Raw genomic sequence first — 20,134 nt, forward strand, 5'->3', positions numbered from 1 at the left:
GTGTGCAAGAACACAACAATACAACAGTTGCACGATTTGTGCTTGTGGAACATTTCAGGCATTGCTCTATGAGACTTTGACTTCATCCCACTCCCACTGCTGTATGATAACTCCTCCTTATCTCCCTCGCAGCTCCTATAACTGGCTCGCTCAATACCAATTGCAAGTTTCTGAATCACTCACTTGGTTCCTTTAGACAGGAACCATAGGTTCATAAGGTTGGAAAGGACCTACAAGATCATCTAGTCCAACCATCCTCCTATCACTATCCCTACCCAACTACTAAATCAAATCCCTTAGCACCTCATCTGAACGCTTCTTGAACAGCGCTAGGGATGGTGCCTCAACCACCTCCCTAGGCAGGCCATCCCAGTGCCTGACCACTCTTTCGGAGAAAAAATGTTTCCTCAGGTCTAATCTAAATCTTCCCCGGCGCAACTTGTGGCCATTCCCTCTCATCCTGTCATTATTTATCAGGGAGAAGAGGCCCACCCCCTCCTCACCACAACCCCCCTTCAGGAAGTGGTAGAGTGCAATAAGGTCTCCTCTGAGCCTCCTCTTCTCCAGACTAAACAATCCCAGCTCCCTCAGCCGCTCCTCATAAGACTTGTGCTCCAGACCCCTCACCAGTTTTGTTGCCCTTCTCTGAACACGCTCCAGGGCCTCAATGTCCTTCTTGTAGTGAGGGGTCCAAAACTGAACACAGTACTCGAGGTGCGGCCGTACCAGAGCTGAGTACAGGGGGATGATCACCTCCCTGCTCCTGCTGGCTACACTATTTCTAATACAGGCCAGGATGCTGTTGGCCTATCCAAATCCCTCTGAAGGGCCTCCCTACCCTCAGGCAGTTTGACATATCCTCCCAACTTGGTGTCATCTGCAAACTTACTGAGGGTACACTCAATTCCCTCATCTAGGTCATCAATAAAGATATTAAACAAGATGGGCCCCAAAACTGACCCTTGGGGGACACCAGCTGCACTTAACTCCATTAACCACTACCCTCTGGGCATGGCCCTCCAGCCAGTTCTCCACCCAGAGAAGAGTGAACCTGTCCACACCACGGGCTGCCAGTTTCCTCAGGAAAATACTGTGGGAGACCATGTTGAAGGCCTTGCTGAACTCCAGGTAGACTACATCAACAGCCTCTCCCTCATCTACCTCTCTGGTCACCCAGTCATAGAAGGAGATGAGAACCAGATCTCCTTTGCCACAAACAGGGCCCACTTATGCAGTTCCAGAAATGATAAGCCATAGTCACAAATTGCATCTCAGCAGTGCTCCTTGGAACACAAACGCATTTGAGCTGACAAACCCCATGTACTTAGGCCATCTGCAATCAAACTGGGAGAAAAATCAAGTGTCACAAATAAAGGACTTGTCACAGAAACCCTGGGATACCCTTAACTATCTTATTGCCAATGCGACACAGTAATGAGTGTAAAATGTCAAAGCACTTTTCATTCAATCTGCAGTAAATCAAGCTGAGTAAGGTCTATGTAAGAGGCCCTGTGTCACGCAGGGATGCAGTGACACAGCGTAACAAAAGTCTTAACTCAGGCAGGCTCCCCCGTTTCCAGTCCTTATGACAAATTCTTTCTGTCCTGTAGCTTCCACTGTTGAAAGAATGATATTACTGAAGTTCCCCTTGGATATTCTTCACATCATTGCACTTCCGGTGTCTCAAGCTGTCTATATTTATCTCTGCACACAGGAGAAATCAAGGGAGTACATTCTACCAAGGAAATAAGAGTGTTCCACCTATTCCCATTACTGTGCCCCAGTTCATAGAATTGTAGAATCGTTTTGAGTTGGAAGTGACCTTTAAAGGTCACCTGGTCCAACTCCTCTACAACAAACAGGGACACCTACAGCTAGATGAGCCATGTCTAGCCTGACCCTGAATGTCTCCAGGGATGGGGCATCCACCACCTCTGTGGGCAACCTGTTCAGGTGCTTTACTACCCTTAGTATAAAAAATCTTGTCCTTATATCCCCTCTTTTAGTTTGAAATCATTTCTACTTATCCTGTCACAACAAACCCTGCTGAAGAGTCTGTCTCCTTAATTCTTACAGCCTTCCTTTAGAAACTGAAAGGCTGCCCTCAGGTCTCCCCAGAGCCTTCTCTTCCCCACGTGGAACAGCCCCAGCTCTTTCAGCCTGTCCTCGTAGAGAAGGTGTTCCATCCCCAAATCATTTTTGTGGCTCTACTGTGCCTCTTTTTGTGCCTCTACTGCTCCAGCAGGCCTCTGTCTCTCCTGTACTGAGGACTCCAAGTGAAGTCTCACCAGTGCAGAGTAGAGGCCAGATCACCTCCCTTGACCTGCTGCCCATGTGTCTATCAACACAGCCCAGGATACAGTTAAAACATACATATTTTGGATATTTTGGTGGGTCACTTTTGGAGCTGGCTTTTATCTGACATGGGGCCGCTGCTGGGCTCTGCTCAAAAAGGCCACCACTACAGCTTTCCTCATAGCAAAATCCTGCCACATGAGCCCAATACAGCAAGCTCTGGAGCTTATCTGGATGTCCACTCTTTGCAGAGTTATATTCATGAGAAAGCAAAGGAACTCCAAAACTAGAAGTCCCCCAGATCCTCTAGCTGCTGTGGTCTGCCTCCTAGATCCTCACTGCCTTACATCATCTCAGATGACACTCATTCTTATCTCAAGATTTACAGGGGCAAGTCAAAGGGCTTATAAGGAACCATCTATGTTCTTGGAAGTACCTCTCTCGCTCACAGATGAATCTTCGGTGATTTTTTTAATTACTCACGGGTGCTTGGGTGCAATGCCAGTGCATGGAAACAATTTATCTCTGGTTTTAAAAGCTCAACCAGATTCACAGCACAAAATCCACTTCTCAGCTTTCTTGCGTGTTTAGGAAAATTAATGATACAAGAGCCCAATTCTTCTGTTGCCTTTGGGTGATGAACACGTCTACGAATTGGCAGGTCAGACAGCAGGATCCATTATTTAGCCATCTCAAGCCATTTGTTATTGTTACACATATTGATATCATGATAGCTCCTTAACCCAGCAAGAAAGTGATTGGCCGTCTCCATGGGGATTTACTTCACAGTCTCCTAGTTACAGCTGCAACGGATACAGCTCACCAAGGTGCATCACTTCTGATAAGTGCCCACCCAGCAAAATCTTTGGCCTTCTGTAGCCCTCGTGGTTTTTAGCTATCTGTGTTTACAGAAAGGCTACTTGCTGCCTCCAAGCTTCAAAAGGCCTGCCCCAAACCTGGTGACAAGGAATTATAGCCTTTGGGTGGAGGAAGCAAGGAGAAAACAGAGGCATAGGCCTGCAAGGCCTAACAAAAACTCAATTCACTTCAGATATCTATCACTTCCATCTTGGGACTTATACTTAAAAAGGAGATTAAAATGTTGTGATAATGTCTGTATGAAGGAGGGTCAAAAGGAATAGGTATTTTTTGCTGTCACTGGGTACATGCAAATGCAGTTATGTCAGTGACTGTGGCCACAGGACTACATATGCTTAACCTGTGTATTTCCAGAATGTACACAGTGGAAGCCTGTGCCTCATATACATCAGCAAAAGATGCTCACGTGTGATTATGACGATATGAACATATGTCTGCAGAGAAGGGGAAGAGAGCATGCCTCATTCACTTGAAATCAGTGACCTCTGTCAGCGTGTGACAGGAGAAGTGGCGTATGTGCATCAACGAGGAGAAATACAGTATGGGTGCAGCTATGTTCACGTATGAAGGTAACACAAATGCATTAGCCACAGATGTGTATGCACAATGCATGCCTACTTCCAGAGAAAGAATATACTATTTGAAGGAGGAAAGATACATACAAACATGTTTTGTCCTGAACTATACACATAGTACACCCAAGCCTCCTTGACATAGCCAGCCTCATCCTAGTTTTGTTGTCCGTATGAGTAGAGCAATAGAGGAAGAGCACAAAAGGACTGAACACCACTATCCCTACATTCAATTCTTCCAGATGATGAATGATTTGCATGAGAGGTATGAAGTGAGACTATTAATGCACATACATACATGGTAATATGTATTCCCTTACCTTCAGGAAGTCAAAGTTCTTGAGCATCTGGGCAACCTTTTCAGCATTTCTGCCCTCATTGAGGAAATCCAACTCCAAAGGCAGATTCTTTTTTGCTTCTTCCACTAGCCACATGAACTCAAAATCTGGAAAGATCTGCTTCACAACCAAGAGGAGAACCTGAGAACAGTGAAACAGACAGTCAGCCACACTCCAGCTCCAAAGCCACACAGCTACCACAGTGCTGCACTGGCAGCTACACAAAGCAGATGCTGTTTTGACAGGATTATTTCATATAACTTACAGATACAAACATTAAAAAAAAAAAAATCCACCCATGGCTTCATGCCTTGATTCTGCAACACAAATTTTGGCTTGCCCTTCCACACAGGCACATCCAGGAGTGAAATAATAGAACTGACACAAAAGAGTAGCAGCCAGAGTCCATGTGCCAGCTGTCTAGAACTGAGTGAGTAAAGCCCGAGAGAAGACAGGACAAGACCAGATCTTTCCAAGAGAATAGCCCAGCAATCGCATTCTGTTGAGTCTCTAACTCTTAATTCTACAAGTCATTGGCTACATTGGAATAGCTCTCAGATAATGCAGAAGAGGAAGATTTAAAATTAAGATTTCTCACCTCTACGTTACTTCTTCCACTACTAAGCAAAAATTTTGCTCAAACAGAAAATCCATCAGGCGATTCAGAGAAGACAGTGAAATTCAGATACAGGGAGTAGGCAATATGTCCTTGAACAACACTTTCAGTGGGGAGTGAGTTACTTCTCAGTGACACTGACAGTGACACTGAGGTAGCACTTTCTGAACATCGTATATCCACCACCTAGCATCCTCTTCTTCTTAAGGGAATTAGGCTGCTGCACATGGCTTTGAAAAGACCAGTTGAAATGATTCTGAAAACATTTGTTTAGAGCAACATTTACTAAAAGAGCCAGTGAAAGGCAGTCCTTCCTGAAGTAAACCAAGATTATGTGACTGGATGGCACAATCCAAGCTGCACAGCAGCCAAGAGTGCTTTCTATACAGATGAAGGGCCAGTTTTTCAGACAGTGACACAAATTAACAAAAGCTGACGATTAGGACCACACATTAAGGGAAAAAAAAACCAACTATGTTTTTTTAACTACTGAGTCATAAAACAAGAAAAAAAACTTCAAGCACAATCTCCTTTACTAACTTTATCTTACTTGTTCTGTATGCCCATCTGAAAAAAAAAACCAAACAAACATGCTGTTCCTGGACAGTTTTCCTTTCCTAGATCTCCAGCAATGAGGTGGGGATTCCTGTACTGCAGGAGGAACATTAAAACATGCACAGAAAGCTGTTATCATTGGAATGTATGGCAAAAAATAAATTTGTGAGCCATCACTGCCACTGTTCAGCTGTGTGAAAACATTTATTCTCTACCTCTGTCTCTACTTCTCTTATCTCTAAATGTCAGTTCCAAACTCAATGTTCTTTTAAAATGCAATCACCAGGTTCCAGACGCTACTGAATGATTTTTCTACTGTTATATCTAAATGCATAAATTCTTTCAAATTTATGTCATCCAAATGAAATGTAACCAATGATCTTCACGAACATGTATATAAACTTTATCAGAGCTATTGGCATTTGATATGAGAAAATTCAGACATTGTTTTTGCTTTCTTTGAATGCTCTTTAGAATCAATTTGCCAAGTTGACCATCAGCAGCAACATACTTTAAAAATATTTGGCTTGTCACTTTTCTGTCATCTGTCTAATATATTGTCCTGAAATAAGTATTGATATAAGAGCAGAGGGATCTCTCTCTGGATTTATCAGATGGTGTCCTGATTTTCAAAGAGTCAGAAATGATGTTATGAAACCACAAGCGAATTCAGGAATTTTCCATCTATATTCAGATTCCTTCCCATCAGTTTCTAAAGAAGACCATCTCCAACAATGATTAAATTAACCTCCTATCTAACTGCAGTGGCTGGCTGATTCCTCAAGGACCAGAACCTACGTGAACATAATCTAGCTTTAAGCACAGCCTTGTCAAACACAGTTTCACACAAGGACACGATGCATGTAAACCAACACTCCACTGGAGGACCTTTAAATAAAGACTGAATGCATCATGTTGCAAGTTTTTTTTTCCCCAAAAACATGTGTACATAACAAACCTCCAGTATGACAAACTAGAGCAGACAACACCAAACTGACAAAAGGATGTACACTGATTTAGTTGTACATTTCCAAGGAGAATTAGTCTAAAAAGAGAAAAGACAAATCATTAAATTATTTGTTTGAATGTCTCTTATAAGGTGAGGGGGATTTTTTTTTTTTTTTGGCATCTTCTGTTAACAGTAAAAATGCCTCAATGTTAATTTGGGTCTTGGCTCATCCATAAACAATCCTCTTATTGCACTGATCTCACAGTCTTTCTTTATCTTGTTATTCTTGACTGCTCAGTTAGTGGTCTCCTGTCCTGAGCAAGAATGGGGGATTCCACACACCTGCTGAGAAATGCTGTGCACATATTACAACTCACAAAAGGGAAGAGACCACTGCAGTCAGTCCTGCAGCAAATCTGAGTCAAAACCAAAACTACAACAGGCACTGAAGCCAGCTCAAACTGTTCTCTGTTCTCAAACAAGTACTGAATCAAACGTTATCCATTTTAATAGAACATATTTATCGAACTCCAAAATGTATGCTACCACTAATTCAAAATAAATGATCAGCTACAATTTAACGTGCTCTATCTGGAACTAGCTGTATTGCTTTGCAGACTGACCAAGACTGCTCAGAGCACAGTGTTTTATTTGTCTAAAAAGTTTTAGTTACACACTCCTCTGAGAGCGCACTGGATCTTTGATTCCTGATCTGTTGTGATGGAGAACTGCATGTCATTGCATCAGCAGTATCCTCAAAACTTTTATCAGACTTCCTGAGCATCAATTTCCCCTCTTCAGTCCCAAGGATACGATGTCTACCAAAAGATGTATTACTGTGTTTTTCTGCTATACATACAGGCACATGCTTATTGGAGAGTTAAAAGCATTAATATTACCACTTACAGATCTAATCCTTCACCTCTCCATCTAAGCTCCATTTCCATTTCTGTACCACACCACTGGTATCTTCAAAACCTTCAACCATTACAACACAAGCACAGTGCCACAGCTTTTCTCCAGTTTCTCTCTTCAATGGACTAGACTTTAGGAGATGGAGAGAAGCTAGAGTGCTTCACAGGAAGCATGAGTGGAGCCTACCATTCGGGAGAGGAACTTTTTCCTAGCTGAACACCTCTTTTGTGTCTGCTCCTGTTACAGGACACTCTCCATACTTCAACGTTTTCATTTCCAGCATAAATCAGGTCAGCATTAAGGAGCTGATCAAGAAAACTGAATCACAGCAGTCTGAACCAAAAAAACATGCTGATCTTAGCAAATGATTACTCTTTGGTTATACAGACCAGATTGCAAGGGGAATTGAGACCGGTATAATCTACCAGCTAATAGGCACACAGACATTAAAGAAACTTGCAGCTTTACTCTAATTTTCAACTCTCATATGGACTTGCTCAGTTGTAATTCATGTTTTACCTGTCCATTCTTCTCTCCTCCTTCACTCTGACTCTCTTGTTCAGTCTTTCTATTCAGACAATCATCCTCACAGAAGTCTTCAAACAACTTTCTGTATTATCCCTATATGATAGCATTTACATCTGTGGAAGTTTGCATGCTATAAAACTGATTGTTATTATACCTGCTCACACCTTGGTTGAATTTGTATTCCTCACATTTGTATAACAACTGCTCAGTAAGTCAGAGTCACCAGGCAGCTTTACCTCCATGAGGAAAATATCCTTGGAGCTCTGAGCTTGGACCTTTGGGTGCTGGATTTTCACCGCCACTGTTCTCCCATCCTGCAGCACTGCCTTGTGGACCTGGGCTAGCGAAGCTGCTCCCAAAGGCGTGTCCTCAAAGTTCACAAAGAGCTCTTTTATCTGTCGGGAAAAGGTAAAGAGACATAAGCTTGAGGTGTCAGAAACTACCTGTAAGGAAAGCCTTGACCACTGGTGAGAGACAGTATGCACAAAATCCATGCAGGCTGTTCTGTTATCCTTCCTATGTCCCCTGCCTATTCATTTCATTGCTTCATCTCCCAATGAAGTCTACCAAGAAAGAAAGTGTGTCAGAGATGGTTTCTTAACAGAAACCTGTGTCAGAGTGCCAGCAGCACATTTCTAGGACACGGAGTGGCCAGGAAACATATGAGGGATCACTCCAGGCTGTCTTGAAAACAATTTGAAGCAATTATGGTCAGCATCCTCAGCTATTGAGGGGTGCAGTGGCCACTGTTAGCACAGTAGTGTGATATCATCCTGGCAGACTAGTCAGGCTCCTCTGAACAGTTCGGCTAAGAATGGGTACCAGCATGGTTATGTTGCTTAACTCAGGACACAAGTTTACTTGTGTAGTGCTGATCAGGGGGTTTTGTCCTGCTCTGCAAAGCAAGGTGCACACAAGTTCTAACATATCCATAAAGGATTCTTCCCAACCTTTCCCTGGGATGGACTTATTTCAGGGGAGCAGTTGAAAGGCCTGTAATTTATGCAGGAAAAAAAAAGAAAGAACATCAGTGCATTTTTATAACCTGCTTTTTAAAAGGTAATTAAAGATGGGAGCTGCAGTGAGCTAGTAATTAAGTATGAATAAAGATCTTCTAAGCAAAGTCTTCATGCAAAGTGTTAAATGAATATTCTTTTTGCTGACAAGGAGAAAAAAAAATACTATACAGGGAGCAGCTTGTTCCCTTCTGCAGCTGCCAGGGAACGAGCCCCCTCCCACACCACCCTACCCCTTCCCTCCCAGCCCCTTCCACAGAAATCTATTGGTTGCAACAAACCAGAGTGTTTGCAGCAATTAGATTCCAACAGAGGCTCAGCTGCCTCCAGCAATTCATGAGGAAGGTGTCCTTTATTTATTTAATTCTCTTTGGTCCTGGTGGCAAAATCAATTAAGCAAAACAACTGCATTTAAAAACAACTAGTTATGTGTTTTTTAATTACCACAGGTCCATAATTCAAACCCATTGACATTCCTGCCTAGTGAGAGAAAACGTTCTCTCTTCCTCCTCCCTTTTTCTCTCTCTCACTTCACTGGATTTTGAGATTCTCGTTTCAGATTAGTATAAAGAAAAACACCTACAGGATGACAGATGGCTCAAGGGATGTGTTGAGACACAGAGATTTCTACCTCTGTGTGAAGTTTGTCTATCAGATGAAGAAAGAGCCTGTTAAGGAAAAGAGACCTAAGGTGCCAGAAGGAACACGCTGGACTACGATATTCTTAAGGAAAGAAAAAACACCAACAGAGAATTTGCTACCTGAGGTCAAGCTGGGGTTTTCTTTTACCTCTTCCACTACTCCACATCCTCACGTTAAAGGGAAATACCCTTCACAGTATCCCAGCCAAGATTACCAGTCGCAAGGATGCTAACATCCTGCAGAGGTTAAAGCACAGAATTGGGAGTTCATTGGCCTGAATCCATTGTAAGGTACATTTATAGAAAAACTGCATATAAACTGCATAAAAATCCAGCTGCTCTGGATCTTAAAAGTTTTTAATTGCCTACACTATCAATCCAATCATTTTTACCACTACTGAATGCATGCAGGGAAAAAAATAACAACAAACCACATATTCCTTCTGTCAGGAAAAATATATACAACATTCTTGTGTGACCAAGCTTTCAGAGGAAATATCATTTGAAAAAAGCCATCTCAAGAAATTCTTTTGGGCAGAAGGATTTCCTCTAAAGCCTTGTTATTAAGGACAGGAAAGCCAGGTTAGCATTCCTGGCCACTACAGACAGCTAGCCCTGCTATAGTTCAAGGAGAAATCTGCACACCCGCAGGCTCCATGCCAAGGCGCTGAGGGGAGGGACTGCAACAGGGTCAGAGAATTGATGGCTCCTACAGGAGCAGAAGGGGAAACGCATGCACGTGAGGGAGGGAGCAGATCACAGCCAGGCCGCTACAAGGAGCAGGTGTGAGGCTGAGATAAAGCAGCAGCACAATTATAGCTGGCTACAGGACCCCCCTTAGCAAATTGCCCTCATTCATTACAAAATTGTCCTTTCGCAGTGTGCTGGAGGCAACTAGTACCTCTGAAGCAGGCTGCGTGTCCCAGAGAGGCAAAAGTGAGTATGAGGCTGCATGCCATGGAAGCGGAGAAGGGGTGAGCCAGGCTCCCACACTGCCAGTCACAGTGGTCCTTCCCAAGGAAGGGGTGCACACAGTTCCTGGAGCAGGCTTTTAACACTCCTAGCACTCACAAGTGCCCAAGTGACCGTTTACAAAAACTCTACCCACAATTTCTATAGTGGATAATTAGCAAACAAAGGTATGGGGCAGTTTTGCAGCCCTCCTGATGTGGTACTTAAAGAATCTTCAAGGCCACAGCTTGTCTCAAAGGGCTTTATCAAACTGGTTGTTGCCATCTGTAATCCTAGCAGGAGATTAAACAAACACAATTTCCAGACAGGTTTAATAAGGGTTTAAAAAGAGGAAAAAAAAAAAAGAAACTTTAGCATTGCTCTTCCAAACAAGCATGACAGTCAGGTGCAGGTTTTCAGCTGCAGAGGTGAACAGCATCCCTGCACAGAGTGGTTTCTCTCATTAGCTTTCTGTACATCCACACTTGGGCACGTGCTCAACCAGCAAATGAATATCATTGTACTACACTGGTTGGAAACACAGCCCTGACTGCTTAATTCTAAAGAATGAAGCTTGTTTAAAAGATGCAAAATCTTTTCATGATTGTTGATAGGGAGCTGAAATAAAAGCTCTTGTAGGAACCATCTACTCAGACACTTCTAAGTGTGCATTTGTGCTGAGGTTGCACCTAGACACTGTCATTAAGCCCAGAGTGTCATGGTATGAGGTGCAGAGCCATGCAGGCCCCACACAAGCTTGCACATTCCAGGTGTCCCAGGTTATTATCCACGATCCTTCCCATGCACTGAAGTATCTTCCCAAAGCACACACTGCTCTGCCTGAGTTCCAGGGCACGTGTCAGCTGATACTGCAATGTTGAGCACTACAATGCCTCAGTGTTTTTTGTGAATCCTGTCCTTAAACACTTAGGAAGTTACTGGAAGTCAATTGGATTTAAGCTCCTAAATCCTAAGTCTTTTTTGAAAGCGTTGCCTTACATGACCTGCCCAGCATGTTCTGAGAAGTCTTTGGCAGAGCTGGGATTTAACACAGATATCCTGAGTTACAGCCCAGCATCTTAATCTTCAAACCATAAACGTTAAATGTGCACATCTTGCTAGCTAATTTCTTTTGAAATACATTGCTTTTTAATCCCAACCTTTTTATAACCATGTGCTGCAGCAAATGATCAAATATTGCTGCCTGGTTCCAACCTGCCCACCCAACAATGAGGTACATCCTTTGCCCTCCAGAAGGGCTGCCAACAAGCTATCCTGGAGCAAGAGCTAAGAGACGGAGCCCCTTCCTGATCCAGCACAGCAAATTCAGGTTTTCCACCACCATTTACAGGGAAACTTTCCCCAGCACTGCCAGAGCCAAACTGGTATGGTACAGATGGGTGACTCAGGAGGCTTCCAAATGCTCAGCATTTCCCTGGGAATGGGAGTCCTTAAAGTATTTCAAGACTGCCTTCGATTTTTATTTCCTTTTTTTCTCTCAAAAGACCATTCAGGGTGGAAAGAGACAGTGGGTAAGGAATGTCACAGAGCACTTCAGTCATGGAGAACAGGATTGGCACTGTTCATTCATTCTGCAGAAAAACTCAGGAGCAGCACATTAACACACAAGATTAGCTGACAGCACCATTAAAGTAGGCAAAAAAAGAAAAAAGTACTTTTCCCCATACTGCTGAATTAAGCCATGGAACTCATTGCCACAGGGGGTTACAAATTCCAGAATTCCTGGTAAGTACGTAAGTCAGCGTAGAAAATCCAGCACAAGGCTGCTAAACACTAAGATACAACCTCTGGCCCAAGAAATTGCTAACCATCAGATTACAAAGGTGGAAGATCATATCAGGTAAAGCTTAATTGTATGCCAGCCATGCTTTTATAGCCTTTTGATGGCACTGAACACTGAACACTCCCTTCTAAATCACAGCTCCATGGATAGCAATTTGCTAAGGTAAGTGAATCAGTCTGCAGGAACCTTCTGAGATTTACACAAGGATCATGCTTCCCACAGCCTCCCAGATGGGACAGTGTGAAGCACAGTGGTAACAAGACTTGTGGGCTTGCTGGAAGACAGAACCACAGGTTTCCCAGGGAAGCTCTGGGGCCTGCACCTGCCATTTTCACACACCTTAGTACAGGGTCCCCCTGATTTCTCATGGCAGAGTAGCTGCAGTTATTCAGCTCTAGGCCTGATGCAGCATTTCTAAGAACTATGGCTTCTAGAACTTCTAGAATTCTCTCTACTGACAATGGGAGCCTATTGCTTTCAAAAGTCTGGATGCCTCTCCTGAAATAAGTCCAAGGAATGTGAACCTCACTGCAGACTGGTCACCTATTCAAGAAAACAGACATAACTGTTCGTGGCACCAAAAAAACACCAATCTCTGCAAGACTGCAAAACCACAGTTCTAGGCACAAGAAAATGTTACACTGGGGTAGAATAAGCTACTTCCCAGACAGCAAATAAGGGTTGTTTTTTTTTGTTGTTGTTGTTTTTTCTTCCTATTGCCCCAGCCTCTCTATCCCCTCTATGAAAACAAAATGTGACAGCATTGCTCCAAGAATTATTAAGACAGCAAAAACTGAAAGATTAGATTTATCGCAGCAGACAGTGGATTATGAAGAATAATTTATCAAACGTCAGAACAAACAGCCTACAATTTATAGGAGGCTTTGTTGAGTCAGTGAAATCTGATTGGGCTTCTCCCCACCTAATGAATGTCAAGCTTAATTGATGGTTCCTAAATGCATCTGTCAAGAATATGTATTTATTAACTCAATATTTTTAATAATATTGCAGATATACGCAGGATAGCACTTTTCTCCTGAACAGACTCCATCGTGTTCATATTATATACATAAATGTCCATGTATATAGAGGTATTTACTGCATCCAAATGAATCCAGGTAGAAGGAACATGTGTATTCTGGTGCACTGAAACAATAACATAAAGCTTATTACACTAAATTCCTATGTCTTTTAGTGTACAGGAAGGAAAGCAGTGTGGACCCTTTCAACAGGAGATACTATATGTACTGTGATGCCTGCCTAGAATTCAGCAGAGCTGAGCTCTAACATTGGTCCTCCCTGATATCCCCCTATGGAATGCTGAACTACACCATGTTGCAGAGTCTCAAACAACCTCATTCAATGAAGTGAGGACAGATCATGACAAACCAATTCATCTGGTTCCACAGACCTATGTCCCTGGGAATGTAAGATGGTGAATACTGTCTTTTGTTCTTCATAAAGGGAATTGCAGTATTCAGTCCAGCAAAGGCAAGGACTGCCATGGCCCAACTGGAATCCAGCTGTCTCAGGAACATTTTCCTGACTGTCACAAGGAGATGGTTTTTTTTCTTTATCAATGAAGCTATCAAGTGTCCTCTTACCTTCCTGAGACACAGAATGACAAGATTAACACAGCTCAGCCTCCCAGAAGAAAACACTTCTAACAGCTGGACAATTCCTCTTCATTCAGTATGGCCCAAGGAAGCCAAAAGGTTGGAAACCCATGCCTAAACCTGTCAGAAGCTGCATCACAATATCAATATCAAGCTCATTCATTTCCCTTCCCTGGAAGCCAGAAGAACTTTATATCACCGATATGAACAATTTCCTCAGGATCTCTCGATACAGTAACAAATTCCTGTCCACTCTAATACCAAAATGTGTTCAAGGGGCCAATGCCCACTTCCTCTTTCCAGATGCAGTTAATCAGCACAGCAACTTGGCTTCTTCAGCATCCCACTTTCTTCCCCCTCAGAATACATATCTGGTGCAGCTAGTCCCGTCTGCTACCTTAACTTCCACAACCCACTGTCTGTAACTTGCCTTCAACAGCAGCCAACATTTTCCAATCCAGAGCCAAGCCAAGTCCACCAGCAACTGTACTTTTGAGGAACAGAAGGTGGAAGACATGCACACTGAGTAGTGTTGCTGCACAGTATTTTGCATGATATAATCACCTTAGCCTACACAAATTGCACAGAACAAAGCAGAGTAAAGATGAGGCATATATACTTATACATTCCTCTTCACATCCTTCTATTTCATCACACTGTGAAAAAAATTAACTTGTGACCCTCTTACTCTCTCAAATGGTGCAAGCCACTGGGGAGAAAGATGCTATTTGCCCCATGTTCTTTGCGCGTATAAACAATACCTCTTTCTCTTAATTTGCTCTTTCATCTTGAGCTGTTTTCAACTTGAACGGAACAATATTCATTAAATCCACTCTTTTATCACTGTCTTTTTGGAAAAATATTTTTTCTCTTGCATCCTTTCTGTCAGTGAGGATGGAGCCACACCTGTCAATCTTTGAGACAGATTGGAAGCACAGTTCTTCAAAAGCACTCAACTTGTCCACTCCTTGCCATTTTTTGTGTTTTAATTGAAAAAAATTCTCTCTCTTTTTTCTCCCTGCTAATAAATGAGGCTCCCCATCCTTGTTACACTAGGTGAGCAGTAAGAACAGGACAGAAGACAACTTTCTGCTGCTAATAAACATCCTTTTGCATCATGTCCGCTGAAAGAGATTCACTTATTCCATGATTCAGGAGAGGGAGCAGGGACCCCATTCAACTTGGATCCTAGGCTTTGAGGCTTACTGCACTCCCTGCAAGTTCCTCTTCTTCTCCCAAGCAATAGAGCTGGAAGTGCTAACAGCAGAAACACTCCTCTAGCTCCTAAGGAAGACAACAATAGCCTTCTGCTTTTCTAACAGATCTGTTAGCATGTCTGAGCAACATCCTTATCTCTTTCTTGGCTTTCTGGAAACATTCCACCAAGCTCTGCCCACAGTCACTACCCCCACCAACATTTCCAGATAATAGCTCATACAAAATTTTGATCTCCTTTCTGATGACTTGTAGTTCTATCTCTGCAGCCTACATCAGCCTGCTTCTAGCCAAACTACCATTTCAGCCTGTCTCTCAGACATCTCAGATATTCATCCCTTTGTTCACACTCAATGCAGATAGAGCATGTTTCCCAATCCTCTCACTCACACCACCCCTCGTGTTTCCTTTCTCATTGCAACAGGCAGCATTGCCAACCTGTCAAGCATGCCTGCAATCTTGACCTTTTCTTCAACTTTGACCTCCCTTAGATCTCATTTCCAGGTTAGGTCTAAATCTTGCACGTCTCTTCAGAACAACAACCCCCCACCCCCAGTGGTCTTTTCAACACAAATGCTTCCACATATCTAAAGGCCACACATCAAGTGGATGGGGTCAGGATCTTTTCAGTGGTGCCCAGAAACAGAACAAGGGGCAATAAACATAAACTAGTACACAAGAAGCTCCATATGAAAATGAGAAGACTTGTGTCTATTAGCCCAGTTCCCATCTTGTCACATTTTGATAGTGAAAAACCACTTTCTGCGGAGTTTGACACACACACACACTGCTCTGGAGTAATACCTATTCCAAGGATCACACCTTTTCCAGGACAGAGTAAGCTGAGGAAGTTGTTTTTTCTATCTTACCCCCTTAGCCTCATCAAGGTCTGTTTATAGTCTTCCAATAACCCCTTCTATCTGCTGACCAAACTTGTCTGTTTTCCTTCGCCTTCAAGTCCTTATGACTTAATCTCAACCTGGTAGCTGAAATGGTTCCTGCCTTTGACACTCTGCCTGTATTGATTTGCTGCATCCTATCTTATATCAATTCTACAAGCTTTCTAGGACAGAAGCTGATTTCTACTCACACCTGCATAGCACCTGGCATAGTGAACTCCTTACAATGACAAGAGCACCAAGTACTAGTGTTCATAGGTGACAGGTGACAACAATCCATCTATTCTCTCCCCTTCAACTCAAAGTTCCCATTCTTCCTAAACCACACACTCAGCAGGATGCATACAGGTCTCCAATACTCTCATAATCCCTTGATGGAATTCTCATAGACACATCTCTCCTACAGAGATCAGTGGCCTGCTGCACATTTGGAAGGAAATGCCACAGAGGTGGGGCTATTCGGCATGTTAAGCAAGACAGTGAGATTTAAGAAAGCACACAGGAGCAAATGAATTTCCAAGACCATTCTGACCCTGGAATAAATACATTCCTGCCACAAACTGGCTGAAAGCAGAGTAGGAAAGGGTCAATGGACCCACAACAGGCTCAGCTTAGTCACGGTCAGGCAGAGGGAAAGCTCTGCTGACTGCAAAGACGCCCCAAGGGCCCTGTCAGCAGTAAGCCTGAACAACAGCAGCAGTCCTATGAGAAATAACCAGCTGCCAGAACCTGAGGATATATAGGGACCTTCGGGAGCAGACATCACCTGTGCCTCATCTTAAATGCCTCTGATTCGGTTTTTAAAGCCTTAGGGCTTTGAGAAGCATAAGAGAGAAGTGGCTGGGAGAAAATAAGTTTATGGGCAGGTTTATGTGACTGTGTAGAGAGGTGAGGAGATAGCTGGGAATTTACAGTTGGGAGAGATGAGTTACAAGCATCTTACCAACATGCAAATCTGCACGCACAAAAAATAAGATGGCATGAGGCAGTGCATTTATGCACACAGTTTGTGTGGGGAATGATAGGCAAAATCCACAGAAAGTCAAGTAAAGATGAGGGACAGGACAGGTGTTAGAGTGCCTCTGAAGAGGTAGGGTAGACATGAGAAGCAGAGTGCTATGCTCCAGGGTATGTATCTGGGAGGACAGCACTGCTTTCACATGAGTGTGTGTCACAACAACAGACCCATCTACTCCACCTCCTATAACTGACAGGAGAGGGGGGTGGAGAGAGGAGAGAACGGAGCTCCTGTGAGCAATACAAGGATCACTTCCATGTATTTCTTCAGAGAGGAATGACGTAAAAATGCTTCTAGGCCTGAGACAAAGGGCAGGAATGGCAGAAGCTTCATTGCACTGCACAGCAGCCTGTCACCAGGGTGGACAGAGGCATGACACAATGAAAACAGGCAGAGGACAAGGCTCCAGTTTTAGCCAGATTCTGCCCAGCTACATTCCTTTCTCAGGCTTTCACTATAATTAATAAAACTGTACTACACTTGCATTGATGCAATGTACCACGTTACCCAGAATAATAGGAAAGGGTTTTAGGAGAGCAGGTTTGAAGTAGACATGGAAGTAGATGTAGCCTAGTAGACATGGATATCAGCCTGAACAGAATGCACTTCAAGAACTGGATACAACGAGGTCACTACATTAGATTAAAGATGCTAAAAAGGTAGTAAAGCCCTGCTGGAGATGTTAAATTCATCACAGAATGGTTTGGAAGGGATCACAACAATCACCTAGCTCCAATGCCCCTTCCACAGACAGGGACACTTGCCTCTAGACAGTGTTGTTCAAAAGCCCCATCCAGTCTGGCCTTGAATACTTCCATGCATGGGGGCATTCGCAATTTCTCTGGACAATCTGTTCCAGTGTGTTACTACCCTCATAGTAGTGAGGAATGGGAATTTCTTCCCAACATCTAATCTAAATCTAATCTCTTTTAGTGAGTCAGTTACTGATAATGTTTCAGTATCTCAGCAAGGCATAATCATCTGTACACCTGGAAAGAGGCACAGCTCCATTAGTTCGTTCCACATAGAAAAGGGTGCAGTGACTGAAGAGAAGCAGAGGTAGGATAACTGTATGGGACCTTGAGGTTCATGCCCTTTGCAGCATACTCTCAGAAAGAATTTGTGGAGATCCAGAAAAGCTGTTCAAGGGAACTAACAGAAAAGTGAATTAAATCCACAACCAACTCTGCCACGAGCATCACTGCTGGGGAAGGGCAGCAATGCTTCCCCTAATGATTAGGTGCATGAACCTACAAGCCCAGGGAAGATCTTCCCTGATCCAAGGAAGAAAGTCCTGTGCTAAGCCAGCCACAGCATTTCCTGCTTCTTTCTTGTCAAACTTCCCCCTGAACACCAGCCTCTCCTTTCCGCTCCTGCCCATATTTCCACTACTTTTCATGGCTCTACTCTGATCCATCCGCTCTTTTTACAGTTTGTTTCTCCGTCCCTGCCTACCTCTTCCTTCCATGCTTCTTCCCTTGCCATCAGATTTTGTTGGGCTGCCAGGTCTCCAGTTCAGTGACAAAACTCAGCTGATTTACCCTCCTTAAAGCAGTGTCTTCTCTCATGTAAATCACCCTCCAAAACTCGTCTGTGAAATGGGCTTGTTCACTAAACTCTATGAATAGGAAAGTAGGCACAGCTGGCCTATTCATAATCAACATAAAAAATAGATTAGCACTTTACAGATTAAACATTATCGTTTCAACAGTTAACATAAATCAACTGCACTTACAAACCTAGCATTGCTGCTGCCACTGCAAGGTGACAGGCGTTGCAAAGGGAAAGGCTGCCAGTCTGGGGTGCAGTGGAGAACAGCTCATCTGTCTTCCACCTTTATAAGTTTTCATCTGGCACCCTAAGGGTGCACTGCCAGAGGTTGTTACAAGGAGAAAAGCTGGCTAGGGAAACAAAGGCAGGGGGGTTAATTTTGATTAATTCACATGTATTTCTGAGCAATCCAGCAACCCATGACTCTAGGGCCAAAATCCAATTGCTCTACATCCCTCCCTGGGGTTGATGCAGTGCAAAAACAGATGGAGCAACAGAGTCAACTCCTCAAAGAGGAACAAAAGAGGGGAGCCTCTAAAGACCAACTGGTATCTAGCTCTGTTTTCTGTAGCTCAAAATCATTGGGCCCTTGAGGCTGAAGCAAAAGCATTTTATGTAATGTAAGCAGGGACACCTATTAAAAAAAAAAACCTCAACATTAACCAAGGAAGTCACCTCACCAAAGAGGGGCCAAGGACTGAGATTCACTCCAGATGTGCCCTGTTGTCAGCAATGCCAGGAAAGCAGACGAGTCGGTCACTGACCAGGCTGCACCTCTTTCTTCACCAGGTAATGAACACAAAGTCACTGGAGCTGTTCAGTCCAGCACACTGCCATCAACACATTGTGGTTGTGTAGCCAATGGAGAAATGAGACCCACAAAGCCTACAGTCAGTATCACTCCCTTCCACTCCACTCCCACACTGAGAACCACCCCATGTCTCAAAAGGTTAGCTCAAAAAAGCTAACCTGAAATTTCTGAGCTGGTCCTGACGATTCTAAGCATCTTTAACAGGATACTGTCTTAAGAACCACTCTCATAGCTTTTTCAAAAAAAAAAAAAAGAAGAAAAAGAAGAAGAGGAAGAGAGGAAGATGTTAGGTTAAGGTTCAAAGGACAAAACTTAGTCTGCTAAGGGTGGTGTGGCACTCAGGATCCCCTCAGGGGCTCAGACACCCACAAGCCACAAAAGACTGGGCAGCAAAAGTTACATGGAAAGACTTCTTTAGTATAATGCCTTTTAACAAGCCCTGGTAATTTTAATTGCTCTAGCCTCTTTCCGCCCTTTCTTGATAAATGGAAATAACAGTTAACAGACCTGAACCAATCCATTACATCCAACAAAGCGTTTGGCAAAAATTAGCTTTGTTCTCCACTCACAACTGATACCACTATGGTTTCATCCATTATCTGAAATGAGCCAACTAATGTATATTTTCTACGAACCTTTTGGAATTTGGCAGGGCTGGTGCTGATCAGCCTCTTCCAAGAATTTGCCAATTTGAGATAGATCGATTATGTGAGTTTTGTAAGGATAAAAAAGCATTGGTTTGCTTCAGCTGAGCTCTCCTGGCACAAGCTGTAGGTCATGTGATTTTATTGCTTCAGTTGCCACAGACAGCTTCATATGTCTGGCCCTGAACCACGCATCTTGTAAAACCAAAGAACCGCAAATCTTACAAAAAATAAGTGCAAAATGTGCATAATGCTCACAAATGTAACTTGATTTCCACAGAGAATGTTAGAAAACTTTCTCTTTTCAGGCTGGCCTGCTTC

General features: G+C 43.3%; 1 protein-coding gene across 2 annotated transcripts in view; it reads right to left on the reverse strand.

Annotated features, from left to right (window-relative positions):
• The window catches only part of ADCK1 (aarF domain containing kinase 1), a 73,616-nt gene that overhangs the window by 19,016 nt on the left and 34,466 nt on the right, over window positions 1–20,134 (reverse strand). The window contains exons 5-6 of one of the 2 annotated variants that reach the window (XM_065752179.1): window positions 7,884–8,042; window positions 4,067–4,225 (exon numbers count right to left, since the gene is read on the reverse strand). In XM_065752179.1, the coding sequence (XP_065608251.1) occupies window positions 4,067–4,225; window positions 7,884–8,042 (318 nt within the window). The remainder of the gene's footprint in view (window positions 1–4,066; window positions 4,226–7,883; window positions 8,043–20,134) is intronic. The other variant, XM_065752190.1, reaches the window with a different exon arrangement.

The sequence above is a fragment of the Cyrtonyx montezumae genome, unplaced genomic scaffold (assembly GCF_038088225.1).
Source record: "Cyrtonyx montezumae isolate F1298 unplaced genomic scaffold, pur_monq_1.0 scaffold_10, whole genome shotgun sequence".
In the NCBI taxonomy this organism is placed as follows: Eukaryota; Metazoa; Chordata; class Aves; order Galliformes; family Odontophoridae; genus Cyrtonyx; species Cyrtonyx montezumae.